Source organism: Trachypithecus francoisi, unplaced genomic scaffold (genome assembly GCF_009764315.1).
Source record: "Trachypithecus francoisi isolate TF-2019V2 unplaced genomic scaffold, Tfra_2.0 Lachesis_group6, whole genome shotgun sequence".
NCBI lineage: Eukaryota > Metazoa > Chordata > Mammalia > Primates > Cercopithecidae > Trachypithecus > Trachypithecus francoisi.
Genome location: NW_022681471.1, coordinates 42,405,897 through 42,428,480, shown reverse-complemented (window position 1 = coordinate 42,428,480; position 22,584 = coordinate 42,405,897). Strand labels below are relative to the sequence as shown.

The window sequence follows — 22,584 nt, the reverse complement described above, 5'->3', positions numbered from 1 at the left end:
AAGCTTGAGAATTTAAAGAGGCTCACTGTGACCCCCCTGTCATTACTATTACATACAAAAGAGAGGTAACTTTCTTTCAAAAAAGAAAAAAAAGAAAAAGAAAATCCAATTATTCAGCTGGCTTGGCTTCTGGGCTGTAGCCGTGGCTTGAGGATTAAAATAAATCTTTCCAGTGTTAGAGGAACAGCAGCTTCATTCCCCAGTATGGATTGGCCAGCACTTTCCAGGTTTTCAAAACTGCCCCAACTTTCAGCGGACTCCCTTTCTCATGCCCCAGGTGGTTAACAGAGTTAGGCACCATACTTATATTTTTAGTGAAATTGCCTTTTCATAGTATTTTCCTAATATAAAACAACACATGTTCATGATTCAAGCCCAGAAAATTATAGGAATATGACACATAGCAAACAAAAGTCCCCTAGAAGTCAGTCTCCCAGACATACCCACTGTAAGCCTGTTTTTCTTCTGATTTTTATCTCTGCATATGCTAAACATTTTATACTTTTATTTTAAAAATGGGATCATTCAACAATGTTTGTACTTGTTTCCCTTAGTATCTTAGCCATCACTCCATGTATAAATCAACCTCATTCTTAAGGACCCCTGATTCTTAGGATTTTAGTCACACAAGGGCACCATGTCCTTCCCCTTCCCTCCAAGATTTCGCTTTCCTATGGAAAGGCTTGGGTTTTGTTTGTTTGGGCTTCAAATAGAGCAAATCCATTGTATCTGGTATATTTATGTTTGGTTGTTATTTAAAAATTCATACAATTTTAAATAAATAGAATAGCATATATGATTCCCTCCAACCTCTGACCCCTAATCCACTAGTTCTTCTCCCCAGAAACAAACTGCCATTACCAGATTCTTGGAAATCTTGAGAATTACTGCATGCATAAACAAGGCTTGAATATTCTAAAATGGCTTTTGCTTAGGTAACCAAGGCTATCCATATTGTATAGAGACATCTTGTTTCATTTATTCATTCAGCAAGTACCTGATGAGCATCTTGTGTGTTCCAGGCACTGTGTTAAGTTCTGAACCTACAGTGAGGACCATCACACAGCTTAAACTCTCCAGGAGCTTATGGTCAGCAGGGAAGATCAACATTTAATCAAAACATAGCTAAATATAAATGAGAAATGGTGATATGTGTTGTGAAGGAAAAGAACAGTGTTTACATGCTTTTTTTTTTTTTTTTTTTGAGACGGAGTCTTGCCCCGTCGCACGGGCTGGAGTGCCGTGGCGCCATCTCGGCTCACTGCAACTTCCGCCTCCCAGGTTCAAGCGATTCTCCTGCCTCAGCCTCCCGAGTAGGTGGGGCTACGATGCCCAGCTAATTTTTTTGTGTTTTTAGTAGAGACGGGGTTTCACCATGTTGACCAGGATGGTCTTGATCTCTTCACCTCGTGATCCACCCGCCTTGGCCTCCCAAAATGCTGGGATTACAGGCGTGAGCCACTGCGCCTGGCCTACGTGCATCATTTTTTAAAACAGTGATTAATGGAGTCCCCTGCCCCAGTTTTTAAATACAAAGGTGTGGATGGGAGATTTGCAGCAAAGATAGGGAAGCAAAGACATAACCCACAATCTTTACTCTTGCCAACAGGTCTTACCTTCTTTCCCACCAAAATTTTCCTTTGATAAAATGTCTTGCTGAGAGTTAGGGTAACTCACCAACCAGCTTTATTATTGGTTGACAGGGTGCGGTAGAAGACCTTTGTTAGCCAGACTGTGAGCTTCTTGCAGACAGGAATTATGTCCTGCATCACTGTGTGCTCAGAACCTCAGGAAGAACTAACTGATGTAGGCACCAGGAAATAGATGCTTTTATTACATTCTCATTTTATGCCTTAGAAGCACTGCAAATGGTAGGTATTCGTATTTCTATTTTAAACGATGAGAAAACTGAGGCTTAAGGAGGTGTAAAAAATACTTCCTTTTAAAAAAATACACCTCTCCCCCACACTCATAAAAACCCCGACTTTGACCATAGAGTTCATTGGTGGTGGAGCACTGCAAACATTAGCTGTCCCATGTGACTTTGACTCTGACACAATTGGTCCTCTTGCTTCAGGGAACTGGATACCATCCATTCCTCCCATGGGTTGGCCTAGGCTGTGTTACTTCAGAGTTTTCTTGACGAGTTTCAAGGTAACCAGGTCATCCTGTTCTAAATATTTTTCTGGGATTGAGGTCAAGGAGCAGCATGATCCTCTCTTAAATGGGTCAGAGGAGGAGGACTCCTGTGGCTCCTGGAAAGGTCAAGCCCCTTCATGCTAACTACACAGTCTTCCTGTCTATTCCAGCTTATGTCCTGGGCTGAGCTATGGACAGGGAGCAGAGGTCGATGTGCGCATGTGTTCTGAAGGACTTTTATATGTCCGATGGTGTGTTAGGCACTGTGTGGAGTTGGGGCAGAGGGAACTCCAGAAAAGACAAATTATCTTATGGTGGAGACAAAAGGTAGTATTGGCAACAAACATGACCTCTGGAATCAGATAGTTCTGGGTTCCAGTCCTGACTCTTTGACTCACTTGTCAGTTGGGCAACCTTAGGCATTTGTTTAACCTTTCTGTAGCTCAGTTTCCTTGTATGCAAACAGGAGGAAAATAATCTCTTACATAATCTGATTGCTATGAAGAATATGTGAACTAATACATGTAAGACATGACTGTTGTGCCAGGCATCTAGTAAGCACTCAACAAGGAGTAACTACTGCTGCTATTGTTGTTACTAACAACAGTATGAGACTAATAAGTGATTAGCGTATAGTACCAACAAATACAAATGGAGTTCAGAAAAGAATACTTAATTTTTGTGAGTTATTCAGGAAATCTCTAGAGGAGACAGAAGAAGTGGAATGAAATATTCCAGGTGGAGCAAATATGGACGTGGGAGGCTGAACTGAACTGGAGTGGGGAACAAAAAGAAGAAACAAACCCAATGTCTGGCACCCCTGAACTCTATCACCTGTTGTCACTACCAATATGTCCAGTCCTTTATGGCTCTCCATTTTGCAGTGCCCTGAATTACTGGTTGTAGTTTTGACTTAGCCAGCTAGTTGGCCGGCTGCTCTGGCTGAGCTTGAGGGTGTCTGTGCCTTGGTGGAGTTGACACGGGTCCTAACTCTGCAACTTGGTTCATAGGTTCAAAGCCTAATTTTTATCAGCTTACCCACGGCCGTTGGTTTCTAGTGGAGTGAGTCACACTCCCCAACATTACAAAACACTTCTTAATAAATAAACTACCAGGCTGATGAGTCAATTGATGATGAAAGAGAGACCTTTATAGAGATGAGAACACTTGTGTGTATCAGCCCTTCTCATATCAGGGTACCTGAAGCCAAATTAAACAGGGATTGTTTTATAACCTAAAATCAGAACCTAATGGAGTTGAAAAGTCTCATGAGTGAGACCATATAGGCTTTGGTAGTCCATGGAAAACTGTACCTTTTGCATGTCTGTCATAGCTTTGCAGCGTGACCAGAATGTGTGTCCTGTTCTCTCTCCACTGCTGGAGAAACATCAGTAACATTTTTTCTCTTGGATGTTCCTGTTTTAAATTCGATGCAAATGTTGTTTGTGTGCTATGACCATGCTCGTCTCTTGAGTTTCTTCCTTGTTGACAAGATTTTTGAGTTGCCTCCTTCACAGCGACAACATAGTGATTCTCTCCTTGAGTGTTCTTTTTGGCTTTGTTCCCAAACACTAGGAATGTTTCCAAGCAGAGCCGCCACGAATGGCTATGCACTGCACAACCCTAGGAGAGGGTGCCATTCACATAAACTATAATTGAATGGCGCCACTAGGGTTGTGCAGTGCACAACCTGCACAACTGTACTCGGCGGCCCTGGCATAATGTAATGTCAGTACTTTCTTCATCAAGGTACCAGTTTGGGATTGTCTTCAGGGTAAGGGGGCTGTAGCAGTGAGCTGCTACTGTGACCAAGAAAGGAAGAAAGAAGTAAAGTTGTGGCTTTGGGAGGATTATCTTCTGAAAATGAGAGCCATCATATAGGAGAACTACGTACCTTCATTCATTCAGTAAATATTTTTCTGAGTGCCTACTATGTGAGGGTTGAAGAAGAGGGAGGGGTTTGCATAGGAAGGAGCATTTGAACTGGGCTTTGTGAAAGAAGTAGAATATTAACATGTGAAGATGAGTCAGGAGGAGAGAATCTCAGGGGAAGGAATAGCAAGAGGAAAGACAGATGGGAGACCACAAGGGGTATATGGGTAATGGTGCCTAATTCATCTTGGTTGGATAGAAAGCATGTAAAAGGGAGTAGTGAGCAGTGATGCTGGTTGGGGGTCAATGATGATGTAGGAGGAGAGAGTTGAATGCCCAATTAAGGAATTTGAACTTTTATTTATCAAGCAATAAGGAGCTATCCAAAGTTTGTTTTTTTAAACAGCTTTATTGGGTTATAATCATATACCATATAATTCTTCATTTAAAGTGTACAATTGAATGTTTTTTAGTATATTACATATATGTGCAGCCACCACCACAGTCAATTTTAGAACATTTTAATCATCCAAAAAATAACTCCATACCATTTAACTCACCCCCCTCCCTACCTTTCCCCCACTCACCAGCCCTAAGCAATGGTTAATCTACTTTCTGTTTCTATAGATTTTATCTATTCTGGACATTTCATATAAATCGAGTAATTATAATATGTGACCTTTTTCCACTGGCGTCTTTCACTTAGTATGTTTTTAAGATTCGTCTATGTTTGGCATGTATCAGTACTTCACTTATTTTTATGGCCAATTAATATTCCATTTTAAGGATATGCCACATTTTATTTATCCATTTGTCTGTTGGTGAGCATTTGGGTTGTTTCCGCCTTTTGGCTATTAGAGATAATACTTCTATGAACATCTGTGTGTAAGTTTTCAGGTGGACATAGGTTTTTATTTCCCTTGGACATAGGTTTTCATTTCCCTCAGGTATAGGAGTGGAATTGCTGAGTCATATTATAATTATATATTTAACCTCTCAAGAGCTGCCAGACTGTTTTTCTAAAGTGACAGCACCATTTTACATCCCTACCAATGGTATAAAAGGTTCCAATTTCTCCACATCCTCGTGCATACTTGTGATAGACTTTTTATTTTAGCCATGCTAGTAGGAATGAAGTGTCATCTCATTGTAGGTTTGATTTGCATTTCCCTGATGACTGATGATGTTGAACATCTTTTCATGTGCATGTTGAGTACCCGTATGTTTTCTTTGGAGAGATGTCTGTTCAAGGTTATTTGTCTTTTTATTGTTGAGTTTTTTTAATACTTTGGCTATTTTTAATGTATATATTAAGGTTTTCAACTTAATGATTATATATATGTAAATCACCATAATCAACACGTTCATTACTTCATAGAGTTATCATTTATGTGTGTGTGTGTGTGTGTGTGTGTGTGTGTTTGTGTGTGTTGGAAATATTTAGGATCTACTCTTACAGCAAATTTCAAGTATACAGTATAGTGTTTTTACCTATAGTCACCTTGCTGTACATTAGGTGTTCAGGATTTATTCGTCTTGGAAAATTAAAACTTTGTACTTTTTGACTAACATTTTACTTTCCTAGCACCAACCCCAGCTAACCATAATTTTATACTCAGCTTCTGTGAGTTTGACTAATTTACATTTCATATTTATGTGACATCATAAGATATTTTTCTTTCTGTGTCTGGCTCATTTCACTTAACATAATGTCCTTTGGGTCCTTCTGTGTTACTGAAAATGATAATAGGCTATCCTTTTTAAAGTTGGATGATATACCACATTTTCTTTATTCATTCATCCATTGATTAACATTTATCTTGTTTCTATATCTTGGCTATTGTGAATAATGGTGCAAGGAATATAGAAGTGCAGATATCCCTTTGAGATCTTGATTTCAACTCTTGGATAAGTATCCAGAAGTGGATTGCTGTGTCATAGAATAGGTCTTGTTTTTTTTTTTTTTTGAAATTATACTATTTTTGATAATGGCTCTGTTGATCTCCATCAGCAGTTTTCCAGGGTTCTATTTTCTCCACACTCTCCCCAATATTGCCATCTTTTGCATTTTTTATAATAGCTATGCTGACAAGGGTGACATGAGATCTCACCGTGGTTTTCATTTGCATATCCCCAATGATTAGTGATGTTGAGCACCTTTTCATATACCTGTTGTCCATTTGTATGCCTTCTTTGGAAAAATGTCTATTCAGATCTTTGCCCATTTTTAAATTGGGTTATTTGTATTTCTGCTATTGAGTTTATGAGTTCTTTATATATTTTAAATATTGACATCAAATTTGTGGTTTGCAAATATTTGCTATATAGCTTTTTAGGTTGATGTAGTCCTAATTGTTTTTGTGTGTTTTTTACTTTTCTTGCATGTGCTTTTGATGTCATATTAAAAAAATCATTACCAAGATCAATTTCAAAAAGTTTTTCCTGTTTTCTTGTAGGAGTTTTATGGTTTCAGATGTTACATTTAAGTCTTAAGGCCATTTTGAGTTGGTTTTTGTGTGTGGTGTAAGATAAGAGTCTAATTTCATTACTTTGCATGTGGATATCCAGTTTCCCCAACATCGTTTACTGAAGCAAGCATCTTTTCCCCCATTGTGTATTTTTGACCCTCTAAGGTTCTTTGTTCCTTTTCATTCTTTGTTTTTGTTTTTTCTCTTCTGATGAGGTAATCTTAAATAACTGTGCTTCAAATTTGCTGGTTCTTCTGCTTGATAAGTCTCCTGTTTTTAGTTCAGTCATTGTATTCCTCAGCTCCAGAATTTGTTTGGCTGTTATTTACAGTTTCTATCTTTTTATTTAACTTTTCATTTTGATCATACATTGTTTTCCCGATTTCATTGAGTTGTCCATCTGTTACTTGCGTTTTTATTGTTGAGTCTTAAGAGCTATTTATTCTGGATACTAGACTCCTATTAGATACATGATTTGCAGATTTTTTTCTCCCATTCTTTGGGTCCCCTCCTCTCCCCTCTCCTTCCTTTTTTTTTGGAGACAGAGTCTCACTCTGATGCCCACGCTGGAGTGCAGTGGTGTGATCTCAGCTCACTGCAACCTCTGCCTCCCTGGTTCAAGCACTTCTCCTGCCTCAGCCTCCCCAGTAGCGAGGATTACAGGCATGTCATGTGCCACAACGCCTGGCTTTTTTATTTTTTATTTTTTTATTTTTAGTAGAGACGGAGTTTCGCTCTGTGGGCCAGGCTGGTCTCGAACTCCTGATCTCAAGTTGTCTGCCCGCCTCAGCCTCCCAAAGTGCTGGGATTACAGGTGTGAGCCACCATGCCCAGCCTGGGATTTCTTTTCACTTTCTTAATAGTGTCATTTGAAGCATAAAATATTTTAATTTTGGTGAAGTACAGTATATTTATTTTTTCTTTTGTTGCTTGTGCTTTTGGTTACATCTTAGAGTCTATTACCAAATCCTAGGTCATGACATTTATCCCTATGCTTTCTTTTACAAGTTTTATAGTTTTTGCTCTTATAGTTAGGTCTTTGATTTTGAGTGAATTTTTGTATATGGGTTATGAGGTAGGGGTCCAACTTAATTCTTTTGTATGTGGATAACCAGTTGTCCCAGCATCATTTGTTGAAGAGACTATTCTTTCTACCATTGGATGGTCTTGATGCCTTTGTCAAAAATCAGTTCTGAGGGTTTATTTCAGTGCTCTCAATTCTATTTTGTTGGTCTCTGTGTCTTTCCTTAGGTTAGTACCACACTGTCTTTGTTACTGTTGCTTTATCATAAGTTGAAATCAGGCTGTGTAAGTCCTCCCACTTTTTCTTTTCAAGGTTGGATTGGCTATTTGGGGTCCCTTGCATTTCCATATGAATTTTAAAATCAGCGTGTCAGTTTCTACAAAAAAAAAGTCAGCTGGGATTCTGATAAGTACTGTGATGAATCTGTCATTTAAAACTTTCAAGGAGGAGTGTAACAGGATCAGAATGCTATTTTAAGAATAGGAACCTGACAATACTATATAAAATTAGAGCAAGCTTGTCCAGCCTGTGGGCTGCATGCAGCCCAAGACAGCTTTGAACGCAGCCCCACACAAATTCATAAACTTTCTTAAAATATTATAAGATTTTTTTGCAATTAATTTTTAAAGCTCATCAGCTATCATTAGTGTTAGTGTATTTTATGTGTAGACCAAGAGAATTCTTCTTCTTCCAGTGTGGCTCAGGGAAGCCAAAAGATTGGACACCCCTGAATTAGAGTGATGAAGGAAAAACATTGGATACTTGGAGATCAGATAGGAAACTGCTGTAGTAGTTTAAGAAAATGATAGGGACCGAACTAGGAAAAGATAGTGAGGGTGGATTTCAGATATATTGAAAAGGTTAGGCTGGGTGCAGTGGCTCACACTAGTAATCCTAGTGCTTTGGGAGGCTGAGGTAGGAGGATCACTTGAAGCCAGGAGTTCAAGACTAATCTGGGTAACAAAATGAGAACCCATATGTACAAAAAATAAAAATAACTAAGTGTGGTGGCACATGCCTGTAGTCCTAACTACTCAGGAGGCTGAGGTGAGAGGATTGCTTGAGCCTAGGAGTTTGAGGCTGCAGTGAGCCATGATCACACCAATGCACTCCAGACTGGGTGACAAACCAAGACCCTGTCTGGAAAAAAAAAAGAAAAGGTCTAAGTGTCAAGACAAGATTTGGGAACTGAATACATGTGGGGCTGAGAAAGGTAGGGGATTGGGGATAACTCTGAGTTGTGAAGAGAGGCTAATGGATTAGATTATAGTACCTTTTAAAACTTTGTATTATTTTGAAATGACTTTTGACCTACAAAGGAGTTGTAAAGATATTATAGAGAATTCCTGTATATCCTTCACCCAACTTCCCCTAATGTTAACATTTTACATAACTATGGTAAGATTATTAAAACTGAAAATTATCATTTATACAATGCAACGTGAACTTAACTATAGTCTTTATTTGGGTTTTACCAGTTTTTTTTCACAAGTGTCCCTTTTCTGTTGCAGGATCTATCTAGATCCTTAATTGCATTTAGATATTATCTCTCTTTAGTCTTCTCTAATCTGTGGTAGTTCCTTAGTCTTTGCCTTCACAACCTTGACTATTTTGAAGAGTACTGTTTAGTTTACTCTGTAGAATGCCCCTGATTTGGGTTTATCTGATGTTTTTTCATGATTCCATTGAGATTATACAATTTGGGCATGCAATAAGGATGATACTATCAATAGCTCATGCTTATTTTATTCCTTACAGTGTGTCAGGCACTTGAACTAGGTACCTCAAGCATTTAAATTTTACAGTTACCCTATGAAATAATACTATTGTAATCCGCACTTGACAGGTAAGGGAACTGAGCCTAAAGGGTTAAGTATTCTCTGTAGGCAGCTGGACAAGGGAAACTGAGTAATATGTCAGAATGTTGTTATTGCAAACATGGAATTAAAACAAGCGAAGTTAGAGGAATTGAAAATTTAATATGATTTGTTGCTGATGTGGTGCATAGTAGGGATGAATTTTCTATTGAAATCAGGATAATTATGGCTATTATGTATCGAGTGCTAGCTATGTGCTAGGCACTATGCCAAATGCTTTTCTTACTTTGTTTCATTTTGTCCTCTCCCAAACCTTGTGAGACATAGGCACTATTTTTATCCCTATTTTACAGGTGAAAATTCCTCTAATCTCCTGCCCAAGGCCAGAGTGCTGGTGAGTGGCAGAGCCACCATGTGGATCCAAGTCTGTCTTTTTTTTTTTTTTTTATTTTTATTATACTTTAAGTTCTAGGGTACATGTGCACAACGTGCAGGTTTGTTACATATGTATACTTGTGCCATGTTGGTGTGCTGCACCCATCAACTCGTCAGCACCCATCAACTCGTCATGTACACCAAGTCTGTCAACTCTAAAGCCTGTACTCTTAACTACTTGGCAATACTGACTGTCCTCCTCCCATCTTCTTAGTAGGGATGAATTTGCCAATGGGACTAGAAAACATATTTATGGGCTTGGATGTAGACACTGCTTGGTTGTGGACATTACCAAATACATGTTTGCAACTCTCCTTATTTTATACCTCAGTGGTTGGTCAACCCCATTCTTTCTTTGGGTTTATTTCAAGCAGGTTACAATCTGGTCTTTCAAGTCTGGGATTTTAAAGCTTAACTCTTAGTAGGCATACTCTTATATCCCTTTTATTTAAATTCTTGAGGGAAGCTTCTTTATAAACTCCTTAGACTGACAAAAATAGTGAAATCTAGAAATAGGCAAATCAAGGGAGATAATGAGATGACCCAGAATTGGCATTTAACCGTGGAGTGTAAGGGAAGCTTTCCTGGAGAAAATAACGTTTAATTTTGTATTTGAAGGGTAGATAAGAGCCACAAGAGGAAAGTTGGAAAAACCATCTGGAAGAGGGAATAGGATTAGCAAAGGCACAATTTCTTGATGTTGGAGATTTAAATTTAAAAATTAAAATTATGAAAATATTAAGAAAACAATAGGTGACTCTGTAATCCCACTGTTATTAAAGATTTTCTTTTTTTTTTTTTTTTTTTTTTTGAGACGGAGTCTCACTCTGTCACCCAGGCTGGAGTGCTGTGGCCAGATCTCAGCTCACTGCAAGCTCCGCCTCCCGGGTTCACGCCATTCTCCTGCCTCAGCCTCCCGGGTAGCTGGGACTACAGGCGCCGTCACCTTGCCTGGCTAGTTTTTTGTAGTTTTTAGTAGAGACGGGGTTTCACCGTGTTAGCCAGGATGGTCTCGATCTCCTGACCTCGTGATCCGCCCGTCTCGGCCTCCCAAAGTTCTGGGATTACAGGCTTGAGCCACCACGCCCGGCCTTATAAAAGATTTTCAAAGCGTAATATCAAAGACAGAAGCCATAAAGGGAATGACAATACATCTGATTACATAAAGATTTAAAAAACTTCCATAAATAAAAACCTACCATAAACAGCTGCAACAATGACAGCCTGGGAAAATTTTTTGCAATAAATTTCAAACAATCTGTATTAGCTGTCATTAATATATAAATAGCTCTTTACAACTCAATTGAAAAGAACACACCAGCTGAAAAATAGTCGAAGTGCACAGATGGTCACATCCCAAAAGAAGAAATATGGCTGGCCAATACACCTGTTAGAAAATAGTTTAACATTTCTGGTAATCTAAGGCATGCAAATTGTGTGTGTGTGTTTTGCCTTTTAAACACGTGATAATTACCAAATGATAATGACCTGTTTGTCAGGTTGCAGCAGAAAACAGATCCTCGTATATTGCTGGTGGGAATAGCAATTTAAATAATTTTTCTGAAGGGCAGTTTAACATTATGGGTCAAAAAACCTTTAAATGGATATTCCCTTCGAAGATGTAGACTGTCTTCTACCAATGTGGGCTAAGGAAATAGTAAAGGAACTGAAAATTTAGATGTAATTTACATGTGCAACCAGAGGATATTGGTTGAGTAAATTATTGCATATCCATATAATTGAATAAAATGGAGGTATTGGAAAATGAGATAGTAGAAGTGTAGTAATTGACATGAATACGTTCGGAGTACAGCTTGACATAACTCATGAGGCTGTCATGCTGGAGAGGTAGGCGGGATCCAGAGCAAAGAAGGCCTTGTCCGCCATCCTAAGAACCTTGAGCTTTTTCAGTAGGTAGTGGCAAGCCGTGGAAGGATTTACAATGGCAGATCAGAGGGACCTTTTAGATAGATCCCTCTTATAGCAGTGTGCCTGGAGGCAGGAGACCAGTAAGGAGATTATTGCAGTGATCCTGAAAGAGATGATGAGGGCCCGAGGGTATGAAGTGTATAGAGTCATAGGACCAACTTTGGGCAGCCCAGGGAGTTAATCTTCCTTATGGTGGGTAACAGTCATAAGCACTTGGCCTCAGCGATCCCCAGATAGCTGTGTGCCATCACAGGAGGTGGTGACAGGAGAACTGAAGCTTGGGGAGGTTGTATGCTAGGCCAAACACGACTCTCCTGTACCTCTCTCACTCTCTGTTTCCCTTTCATTTAGTTTGCCCATATCCCTTCATTGCTTACCCTGGCTAGCCTCTCCATTTAGGATGGCCTGTGGTCAATGGCCCTCCTTCCCAATTATATTTCTTATGGTACTAACACTTGCTCCAGTGTACAAAAGCTATCATCTTTAAGAGTTATGAAAATGGGGATTGTTGAATGTAACACTGGGGTGGAGAAGTGGATGGGAGGCTGAACAATGGTGGCAGTGAACTTGGGGCTGATATGACTGGGGGAACAGGAATGGGAAGCAGGCCAGGTGTTGACTGAGAGGTTGGGTAGGGAAGGTGGGAACCTGGAACCAGAGAGATTCACAGGTAGAGGATGAACTGGGATAACAGCTGGTGCCTAGATTGGGTGCTTAGGAAAGAACTAAAGGTTAGTACTGGGATCTTTCCTGAGGAAGCTGAGAGAGTGTGTGGTTTTGAATGGAACCTGTGGATTTTTCTGGGAAAACCAGCCAAAAAAGACCCCAGTTTTATAAGGATTGCAAGTGCCCATCAGACCTGGGGATGAGGCAGGCAGAAGCTATAATGAACCTGTCTTTGGGACTCTGAAACTCACCTGTGTAAACGCAATTTGCTATCCAGTTGAGTTGGTGTTTTGAGATGTCTCACACTGTAGAGAGTAGATCTTATGAGTTGGCTGATGGCACAGGTGTGGGGCTGTTGGGGTGACTCCCTGTGTGCCATGTGGTCAAGAGCTAGGGCTAGAGTCTAAAGAAAAGGAGCTCCCATGAGCCCTGGTCTGTGTCAGGTGTGAAGTGGAAAGTGCATTGAACTGGGAGTTAGGGGACCTGGGTTCTCACCAGAAAGCTTGTCAGAACTTTTTCCCCTCTGTTTTCTCATCTCTGAAATGGGATTTAATAACATGGTCCTGCCTGCCTCCCAGACGATGGCAAAGTGGAAGTGCTCTGTAGCACTTCTCTATATGCTACCTGCTCATGCCTTTTGTTTCAGGTGCTGATCTGGGCAGATTTCAGCGTGAATGCAAAGTGCCATGTTGGTACTGGGGTATGCTCAGATACATTCTCATCTTTGTACCACCCTTGTTTGAACTTCTAAGTCTCATCTCTTCCTATTCTATTTGCAGCCAAAGTGATAGTTTAGCTTTTTACCTCCTAGTCTAAAAATGCATGCCACCAAAATTTTCAGGCAGTTGGAAGCCAAGCAAAGAAGAAAGCAGGGATATTCAGGCCAAGGCTGGGGGCCCTTGCACCTCTGAATTAAAATGTTAGTTCCATGTGGCTCTGTTGGCTAACGTTGAATATGAATGTGACTCTAGCATGACAGGGTGAAGAGGTTCAGTATCATAAATCTGAGAAGTTGCTAAAGGAGGCAATGAGTTTACTGGAAATGGAATATAAATAATCGGGAATCCCCAGAGAACTGTGTACCATCATAGGAGGTGGAATGTAATGTAATAAGTAACCTTTCAATCAGATATGTTTAGTTATATCAAGTCAGCAGATTTGAAAAAGGACCCTAGAGGCCAGGCACAGTCATACACCTGTAATCCCAACACTTTGGTAAGCTGAGGCAGGAGGATTGGTTGAGGACAGGAGTTCGAGACCAGCCAGGGCAACATAGTGAGACGCTGTCTCCACAAAAAATAAAAAATAAAAAAAAAATAAAAAAAATTAGCCGGGTATGGTGGTGCACACCTGTAGTCCCAGCTACTCGAGAGGCTAAAGCAGGAGAATTGCTTCAGCCCAGGAGTTGGAGGGTGCAGTGAGCTATGATTGCACCACTGCACTCCAGCCTGGGTAACAGAGTGAGACTGTCTCAAAAAAAAATAAAATAAAATAAAAGATACGCTCTATGCTGCTATGCTGGTGATAGAAATAGGCAAGACAGAAAAGATGAAACAACTAAAGTTAGATCCATGACTGATGGAGGATAACAGGACAACCAACTGGATTGAAACTGGAGGCTTGTTCTCTTTAGTAGTTTTCTGAGCTTCTAGCCTAGGGAAATTGTGGATCAGAACCAGCCAAATGGACTTATAAGGGAAATCTGTGCCCTAAAATCTGCTTGCCTCCTCTTGTCTGTGGGTATAGAAAAGTAAGATTTAACTGTGGTGCCCAGTGTTGCATTTTTACTTCTCTGTTTAGCATGTTGGAAGTGTCTTGGGTATTCCAGAAGCTCAGGAAGGCTGCTCGCATGACTCTGGTGACTCCAGAAGTATTGAGGACCTTTCTAAGGTGGTTGGGGCCCCTGCCTCTTCTCTGTGTACTGTAGCTTCTGAGTGTAGCCTTTGATGGGCCTGATGCTGGGTAACTATGTGCAGTCTCCAACTTGGTCCCTTACCTAAGGTGAGTAACTTTACTGCTGGATCAAGGGTAAAGAATATTAGCTTTGTTTATTTCTTGGACTGCTCCTGAGGGGTGGGATGGGGAGTGGGGATAAGTCAATGTTTGGATAATTGAAATTTCAAGTCTGTAATCCTTATCTAAAACCATTAAGATCAGATATATTTCAGAAATCAGAATTGTTTGGATTTCAGAAAGGCCGTACAGTGCATGCAGAGTCTTTTACATACACTCCCAGTGGGATTTGAGGCAGCACCCCACAATTAAATACATTGTTATTTTTATGGGAAACATGAATATTCACCATAAGTGGAAGAAACAAAGTCTGTAAATAGTCTCACTTCAATTCAAGTTGTATTTTGCTGTAACATTAGCTTTGAAGAAAACTTTCAGTTTTTAGAGCTTTTTGGATTTTGGGATTGCCAACAAAAGATTGTGGACCTGTAATTATCATCGGCTTTGTATTTTTAATGCAATTGATCAAGGGAAAAGGCACCTTCTTGATACGTATTTTCTTTGATGAGGTATCATGCAGGTGATGGTCTCCTGACTGTGTTCTTTTTAAGTCCCTTTCTCATTTTCATTCTTCTTCCTCTTCTTATTGGCAGGGATTCATACAGGTGTCTTTCCTTACAGTGATTTTTCTTATAATACCCTTTTCTTCTAAATATGGGCTCTGAGAGAACAGAAGAACCACATACTAAAGAACATACAAGTGACAAAGCCAACAAGTCCATAATAGAGATATCCTGTATTAATAAGAGCTCTCAGCAATATAGGGACACATGTCAACGATTTCTAAACCACACCATTAAGTCACTACAGGTGAAGAAACTCCACAAACATGAGTTTCATTCCTTTGTCAATCCTCAGTTCTGCTGAATGTTTTTGACTCCTGTAGTAGTTCAGACCAAGGGCAAAAATTCAGGATCTCAGGCTACCAGGAGTGATTCAATCTCCTGGGACATTTGTGAAACATGAGGATTCCTGGAGTCCCATGCTTGGGGAGTCAGAATTCTTAATGGGGGAACCCAGGAATTTGTGTGTTTTACAAGCTCTGCATAGGACTTTTTTGTTCCTCTTGATGGTTGAGCACCACTGCATGGGGGAAGGTCAAACTGCCACAGCTGCAGGGTTCCAAAGGCTGTAATCTGGACCTAGGTCACACCAGGTGTCAGGAAACTGATTTGTCTCTTAGGACAAGGTTCTTTTGTTTGGTTTTACCTGGGAGGAGAATGAAAGAGTAAAACCACCTAGCCATGCTTAGAAACAAAAGAATCAATCAAAGGGAGGCTTGGAACCTGGGAGTGGCAGTTTGATAGGGTTGCCAGCTAAAATAAATACAGGACAAATTTATACTAAAACTATTCCTTGTTTATCTTCAATTAGAATGTAACTGGGCATCCTGTATTTTTATTTGCTAAATTTGGCAATGTTGAGTATTGATAAACCTACCTTCTCCCATGGGAGGCAAACCAGATGGCATGTGTGTGCGTGTTCCATGCTCAGAATCTATTTTTACCTGCCTTGGGTTAAGTTTAAGACTGACTACTTGTGTCATGTTGAAACTGAAGCATTGAAATACTGAGTCTTCTCACCCTCCTTCTCTCTTTCTCATGTGCACACACACACGCATGCATGCATGCAAGCACAAACATGTACCTGTTGCCTTTAAAATTTTTTCTGTTACATTATTGTGTTAGAGTTTTGGTTACTTTTCGTTATTGTTAAAGTAACATTGTCTCTCACTCTGTCTGGCATTTTTTCTTGCTAACCATTCTTAATTCTTCAATTGCAGATCTTTCTCCTGGCCTGCCCTCCATGTCGGGGAGCTATCGTCGTCTTCAAGTAAGAGAAAATTGACTTTTGCTCTGTTGCTCTTCAGAGTGTTTTTGTCTGTTTGCTAACAAGACTGATAATGCATTGCTGTGAATACCTTGGAATTGTACCATTTTGTCTCTGCACTTCCCAAAGGGATAAAGGTCTGTGAGGGCCTACTGAAACAGGGAAATACTGTGTGTGGAGACCTGGTTTTTGTCAAGCCCTGTCAAATCCTTTTTAGCAAATCCTTCCAGTAGGGGATGTATGGCCAAGGCATGCTCCCTTGGAAGGTTGCTGCCCGGCCATGCTAGGGGCCAGACAGCTTCCTTTCTCTGAAGAATCTTTGGTTAGTGAGCCTACTGCTCCACTGAGCAGCATATGGTTCTTCACATTGAAGGGCATTGTTCTTATGTTTTTATGGGTTTTTCCCCCTAAAGTGCAAATTAAAGTGAGGAGAGAAAAATATCCACTATTACAAGTTCGGACTTTCATAAAAATAGCAAGCATCAAATCTATTAAAGTATATTGCAGGCAAATAGCGTTTCTCTGAAGGCAGGTTTATTTAAATGAAATTATCAAGAGTCCTGGAACCCTCATTTTAACCGTGAGTTGTGACCACCTTGCTTATCAAACCTTTTATTAGAGTTGCTAATGAGAAGCTGAATCGACTGAATTAATTTCATCTCTTTTCTCCTTCCCTGACCCCGGTTCTGGAGATGTTCCTGAGCAGTGAAATGGCCGCAAGCCAGAGGAAGGGAACAGGAAATAAAGAGCCCAGCAGATTCTTGGATAATTGAGAGTGGTGTAAATGGCTTTCTGATTTACTTAAGTCATTGAAGTGTTAGGTAGGGGAAAATGGACCCCATTTTCTGCTTCAAATAGCTCCTTGAAATAGCCACTTAGTCTCTTGCCTTAGGTGAGTAACTTTCGGCTACGTGAGGGATAATGGATCCTGATTTCATGTATTTCTTACTTGAACAGCTCCTAAGGGAAAGGGGTATTTAACCCTGTTTTCCTCCCTTGATTTTCCAAAATGAGCTCAATTATTCAGTGTAATGTTTTAAAAGTAACATTTATTGGTTCTATTTCATTATGAAAGTAACAATTCTCATTATGGAAAACACAGGGACACATAAGGAAGAAACGTCATCCATCGCTAATCCAAGCACCAAGAGATAATTTTGCTTATTACCTTTCTTTTCTTAATAAGCAGAGATCATATTGTATATTGAGGTGTTTACTGTATCTTTTCTAAGTTTAACTTGGTTTATTGATACATTCATATACGTGTGTAAATCATAAATATGATTACTGGATTTTTTTTTTTTTTGTAGTGGTCCTTTCTTTTCCCTTTTTTCCTTCAGCTCCTAGTTCTACCTTTCCACACTATCCCTTTGTATTACCAAAACAGTATGTATCTTTTCACATTTTTCTCCATGTGCATAGATACACACACACATACACACACACACACACAAATTTTGGAATGCTTTGTTATTCATTGTTTGTTTTACAGAAATAGAATATTATATATACTTTAATATATTTTGCTCTTTCATTCTACCATGTCATAGAAATCTATCACAGTTTATTGATGTAGCTCTTATTCTTTTATAATGTTGTAAAATATTTCATGAATGCACAATGATTTATTCAGCCATTCCCCTATTAATGAACATTTACTTTCTTTGCACATTTCTGCCATTACATTCAGTGCTGAAAACATGATTTTGTATATACCTTTATATACTGTTGCTTTCAGTTTAGATATAGATGTAGGTAGAGGTATATAGGTATATATGAATGTTTAAATATATATTTATGTTAATAGATGTCACCATATTGATTTACAAGAACAGGCTGTTGTACTACACTTTTTGCTTTTGTATATAATATGTGAGATTATTATTTTCTTCATATCCCTATCAGCAGTAGGTGTTATGGTTCTTTTGTAATTTTGACAGCCTAATGGATGCAGTTTCTTGGCTACTAGTGAGTTTCAGTATTATCTCAATTTTTTGTCCAATTAAATTTGTTCCTTATTCATATCATCTGCACATTTTCCTATGGTTGTTTATATTTTTCTTAATTTCTAAGACTTCTTTGTATATTTTAGATTTTAGCCCTTTGTTTATCATCATTGTTACAGATATCTTTCCCAAATATGTTTATATTGACTTTGTTTTTCTTTCTAATTATTTTTTTAGTAGAGACAGTGTTTCACTATGTTGGCCAGGCTGGTCTTGAACTACTGACCTCAAGTGATCTGCCCGTCTCGGCCTCCCAAAGTGCTGGGATTACAGACATGAGCCACTGCGCCCAACCTATATTGACTTTGTTGATGGAATGTATTTCCATGTAATTGTTTGCATTTTTATATCCAAATATGACTCTTATATAGCTTCTGAATTTCGAGTCTTGGTTAAGATAGTTTTCTTGAAGATAGGTAACCAGTGGTATTGGAATAATATATTAAATTATCCCTATTTTACCCTGTGATCTCTTTGCAGCTATTAAATGTTTTATATGCTGGGATCTACTTATGGATTCTCTATTCTGTTTCTTCTATTTGTCTATTTGTGTACCCAAATCATACAGATTTGATTACATTAGGCTTTAAAAACCATTTTTCTGGGGCCGGGCACGGTGGCTTACACTGTAATCCCAGCGCTTTGGGAAGCTGAGGCGGGCGGATAACTTGAGGTCAGGAGTTCGAGACCAGCCTGGCTAACACAGTGAAACGCCATCTCTACTAAAAATACAAAAATTAGCCAGGCGTGGTGGCACACGCCTGTAATCCCAGCTACTCGCGAGGCTGAGGCAGGAGAATCACTTGAACCCAGGAGGCGAAGGTTGTAGTGAGCCAGGATTGTGCCACTGCTCTGCAGCCCAGGGAAACAGAGTGAGACTCTGTCTCAAAAAAAAAAAAAAAAAATTCTTGGCTATTTGTTGTCACTTGTTCATACACACAGATTTTAAGATCACTTATATTCACCTACCTCTCTCAAATACTAGTGGAATTCTAATGAGAATTGCCTTAAGTATATATTTCAATTTTTAAATTATATGGCTCCTTTTATCTAAGAAATGGTATTTCTTTCCATCTGTTCACATCATATGTGTTTCAATTAGATTTATCTTTTTCTTCCTATCTGCTCTATGCCTTTCTTGATGCATTTATTACTCAAAAATTAACAGCTTTTCTGCCGGGTACAGTGGCTCACGCCTGTAATCCTGGCACTTTGGGATGCTAAGGTGGGCATATTGCTTGAGCTCAGGAGTTTGAGACCATCCTGGACAACATGGTGAAACCTTGTCTGTACCCCACCGCCAAAAACAAGAATAAAAAAAGAAAAAGAATGAACAACATTCCCTCTCTCCCCCAACCACCCCGTAATGAATGGAATATTTTTCCCCTTTCTGTTCCTAAGTGCTTTTTGCTAGAGTAGGAAAAGATTGTTGATTTTTAAAATATCTTATATCTGGCTATCTTACCAAATTCTCTTGTTCTTGTAAATTTTATTTTAGTTTTATCTCTTCTTTTCCTTAGTCATATCAGTTCTTTCATTTTCTTATTGCATTTGCTAGAAATTCAGAGTTAAATAAAAATTGTGCTGATGGGTTACTCTTGCCTAAAACTGATTTTAAATGGAAATATTTTCTGTGTTCCTCCGTATTTGCTGTTGGTGTTTGTTAAATAGTCTATTATACTTAAGTAGTTTTCACATTTATGTAGAGATTTTAAAATATTTATGTATTTAGACAGTGTCTCGCTTTGCTGCTAGGATGGTCTTGATCTCCTGACTTGAAGCAATTCTCCTGCCTTGGCCTCCCAAAGAACTGGGATTACAGGTGTGAGCTACTGTGCCCAGCCAATATTTTTTAAAAGAAGGAAGGGTAGCTGTGTTTTATCTAATGCTTTTTCTACATCTATTGATCATGTGGGATTTTTTTCATTTAAATTTTTGATACAATAAATTACATTGATAGATTTTCTGGTTTTGAACTACTCTTACATTGAAATACACCCTGCTGATAATACTATATTATTTTGATACATTGCTGGATTCTATTTGTCAATATTTTGTTTAGAATCTTGCTTCAATATTCCCGAGATTAGAGTCATGTTTTTCTTAGTGCTCTTTTCTTCAAGTTTAAGGATTGAGGCCAGGTGTGGTGGCTCACGCCTATAATCCCAACACTTTGGGAGGCTGAGTTAAAAGGATTGCTTGAGGCCAGGAGCTCGGGACCAGCCTGGACAACGTATTAAGACTTTGTCTCTACAAAAAAAAAAAAAAAAAAAATTAAAATTAAAATTAAAATTAGCAGGGCATGCTAATGTATACCTATAGTCCCAGCTACTGGAGAGGCTGAGGCAGGAGGATCACTTGAGCCCAGGAGTTGGAGACTGCAGTGAGCTATGATTGTGCAGCTGAACTCCAGCTTGGGCTGCAGAGCAAGACTCCATTTTTTAAAAAAACAAGTTTAAGGATTAAAGTTATGGTGACTATGTAAAATATACTGCAGAATGTCCCTTCTTTTTCTCTTGCCTGGAATACTTTAATTACTGTTAGAAATTGTATATCCTGACTGGGCGTGGTGGCAGGTGCCTGTAATCCCAGCACTTTGGGAGGCTGAGGCGGTCAGACCACCTGAGGTCAGGAGTTCAAGACCAGTCTGACCAATGTGGTGAAACCCCTTCTCTACTAAAAATACAAAAATTAGCTGGGCATGGTGGTGGGTGCCTGTAATCCCAGCTACTTGAGAGGCTGAGGGAGGAGAATCACTTGAACTTGGGAGGCGGAGGTTGCAGTGAGATGAGATCGCACCACTGCACTCCAGCCTGGGCGACAGAGACTCTGTCTCAAATAAATAAATAAATAAATAAATAAATAAATAAATAAAGTATCCTTTAAAGGTAAGATAAAACTTATCTGTGAAGCCATCTGGTCTTGGAGCCATTTTTCAATGGGTAGACCCTTAATCACCTTTCTGATGTGTTCTGTGTTAAGCTATTCAAACCTTTTTGGGTCAATTTTGGTCGTTTGTGTTTTGCTAGGAAATGATCCATTTCTTCTAAATTTTCAAATTTGTTGCCAAATATTTAGTTGAGCATGTAATATCCTCTTACTTTATAATTTAAAAATATCTCCTCATCTGTAGTCATGTGTTTTTCTTGGACTTGATCTTGTCTGTTTTTGTGTTTTCTTCTCTATATATTAATCAGGTTAGTAAGCACTTACCTGTTTTTGGTTGCTACATAGAACCATGTTTTCAATTTATTTATTCTTTCTTACTTATTTTTTTCTACTTAATTTTCAGCTTTTGTCTTCATTAATTCCCTCTTCTGTTTTTTTTCTTATTCTCTCAAGGACAAGGACAAGTATTTATTCCTTATTTATTTATTGTCTTTTTTTCCCCAGTTTTTCTTCTAGATCCAAGGGTTACATGTGCAGGTTTGTAACAAGGGTATGTTGCACCATGCTGAGGTTTGGGGCATGACTGAACCTGTCACTCAGGTAGTGATAAGCCTAGCACTCAATAGGTAGTTTTTCAGCCCTTGTCATCCTCCTTCCCTCCCCTCTCTTGTAGTCGCCATTGTTTGTTGTTTTTATCTTTTTTTTTTTTTTTTGACAGTTTCTCGCTCTGGTGCCTGGGCTGGAGTGCAGTGGTGAGAACGCGACTTACTATAGCCTCGACCTCTTGGGCTCAAGTGATCCTCCTGCCTCAGCCTCCGAAGTAGCTGGGACTACAGGCACTAGCCATGACACCTAGCTAGCTAATTATTTTAGTTTTTGTAGAGATGGGGTCTTTCCATGTTGCCCAGGCTGGTCTGAAACTCCTGGGCTCAAGCAGTTCTGTCACTTCAGCCTCCCGAAGAGTTGGGATTACGGGCATGAGCTACTATGCCTGGCTTGTTTTTCCTATCTTTATGTCTATGTGTATCCAACGTTTAGCTTCCATTCACAAGTGAGAACATGTGGTATTTGATTTTCTGTTTCTGTGTTAGTTAGGTTAGGGTAATGGCCTCCAGCTGCATCCATGCTGCTGCAAAGGGCATGATTTCATTCTTTTTATGGCTGCATACTATTCCTAGGTATACATGTACCATATTTTCTTTATCCAGTCCACCATTGATGGGCATCTAGATTGATTCCCTGTCTTTACTATTGTCAGTAGTGCTACGATGAATATCTGGGTACATGTGTCTTGGTAGAATGATTTGTTTTCCTTTGGGTATATACCCAGTAATGGGATTGCTGGGTTGAGTGGTAGTTCTACTTTTAGTTCTTTGAGAACTCTCCACCCTGCTTTCCACAGTGGATATAAACTAATTTACATTCCCATCAACAGTGTATATGCATTCCTTTTTCTCTACAGCCCCACCAGCATCTGTTATTTTTCAAGTTTTTAG

At 39.3% G+C, this 22,584-nt stretch overlaps 1 protein-coding gene across 10 annotated transcripts in view; it reads left to right on the top strand.

Moving 5' to 3' along the window:
• The window catches only part of TMEM164 (transmembrane protein 164), a 191,294-nt gene that overhangs the window by 54,641 nt on the left and 114,069 nt on the right, over positions 1-22,584 (top strand). For 8 of the 10 annotated variants that reach the window (XM_033201771.1, XM_033201769.1, XM_033201770.1 and 5 more), the window contains one exon: positions 16,147-16,196. The exons of the other annotated variants lie outside the window; for them this stretch is intronic. In XM_033201771.1, coding sequence (XP_033057662.1) covers positions 16,147-16,196 — 50 coding nt within the window. The remainder of the gene's footprint in view (positions 1-16,146; positions 16,197-22,584) is intronic. 10 annotated transcript variants of the gene reach the window in all.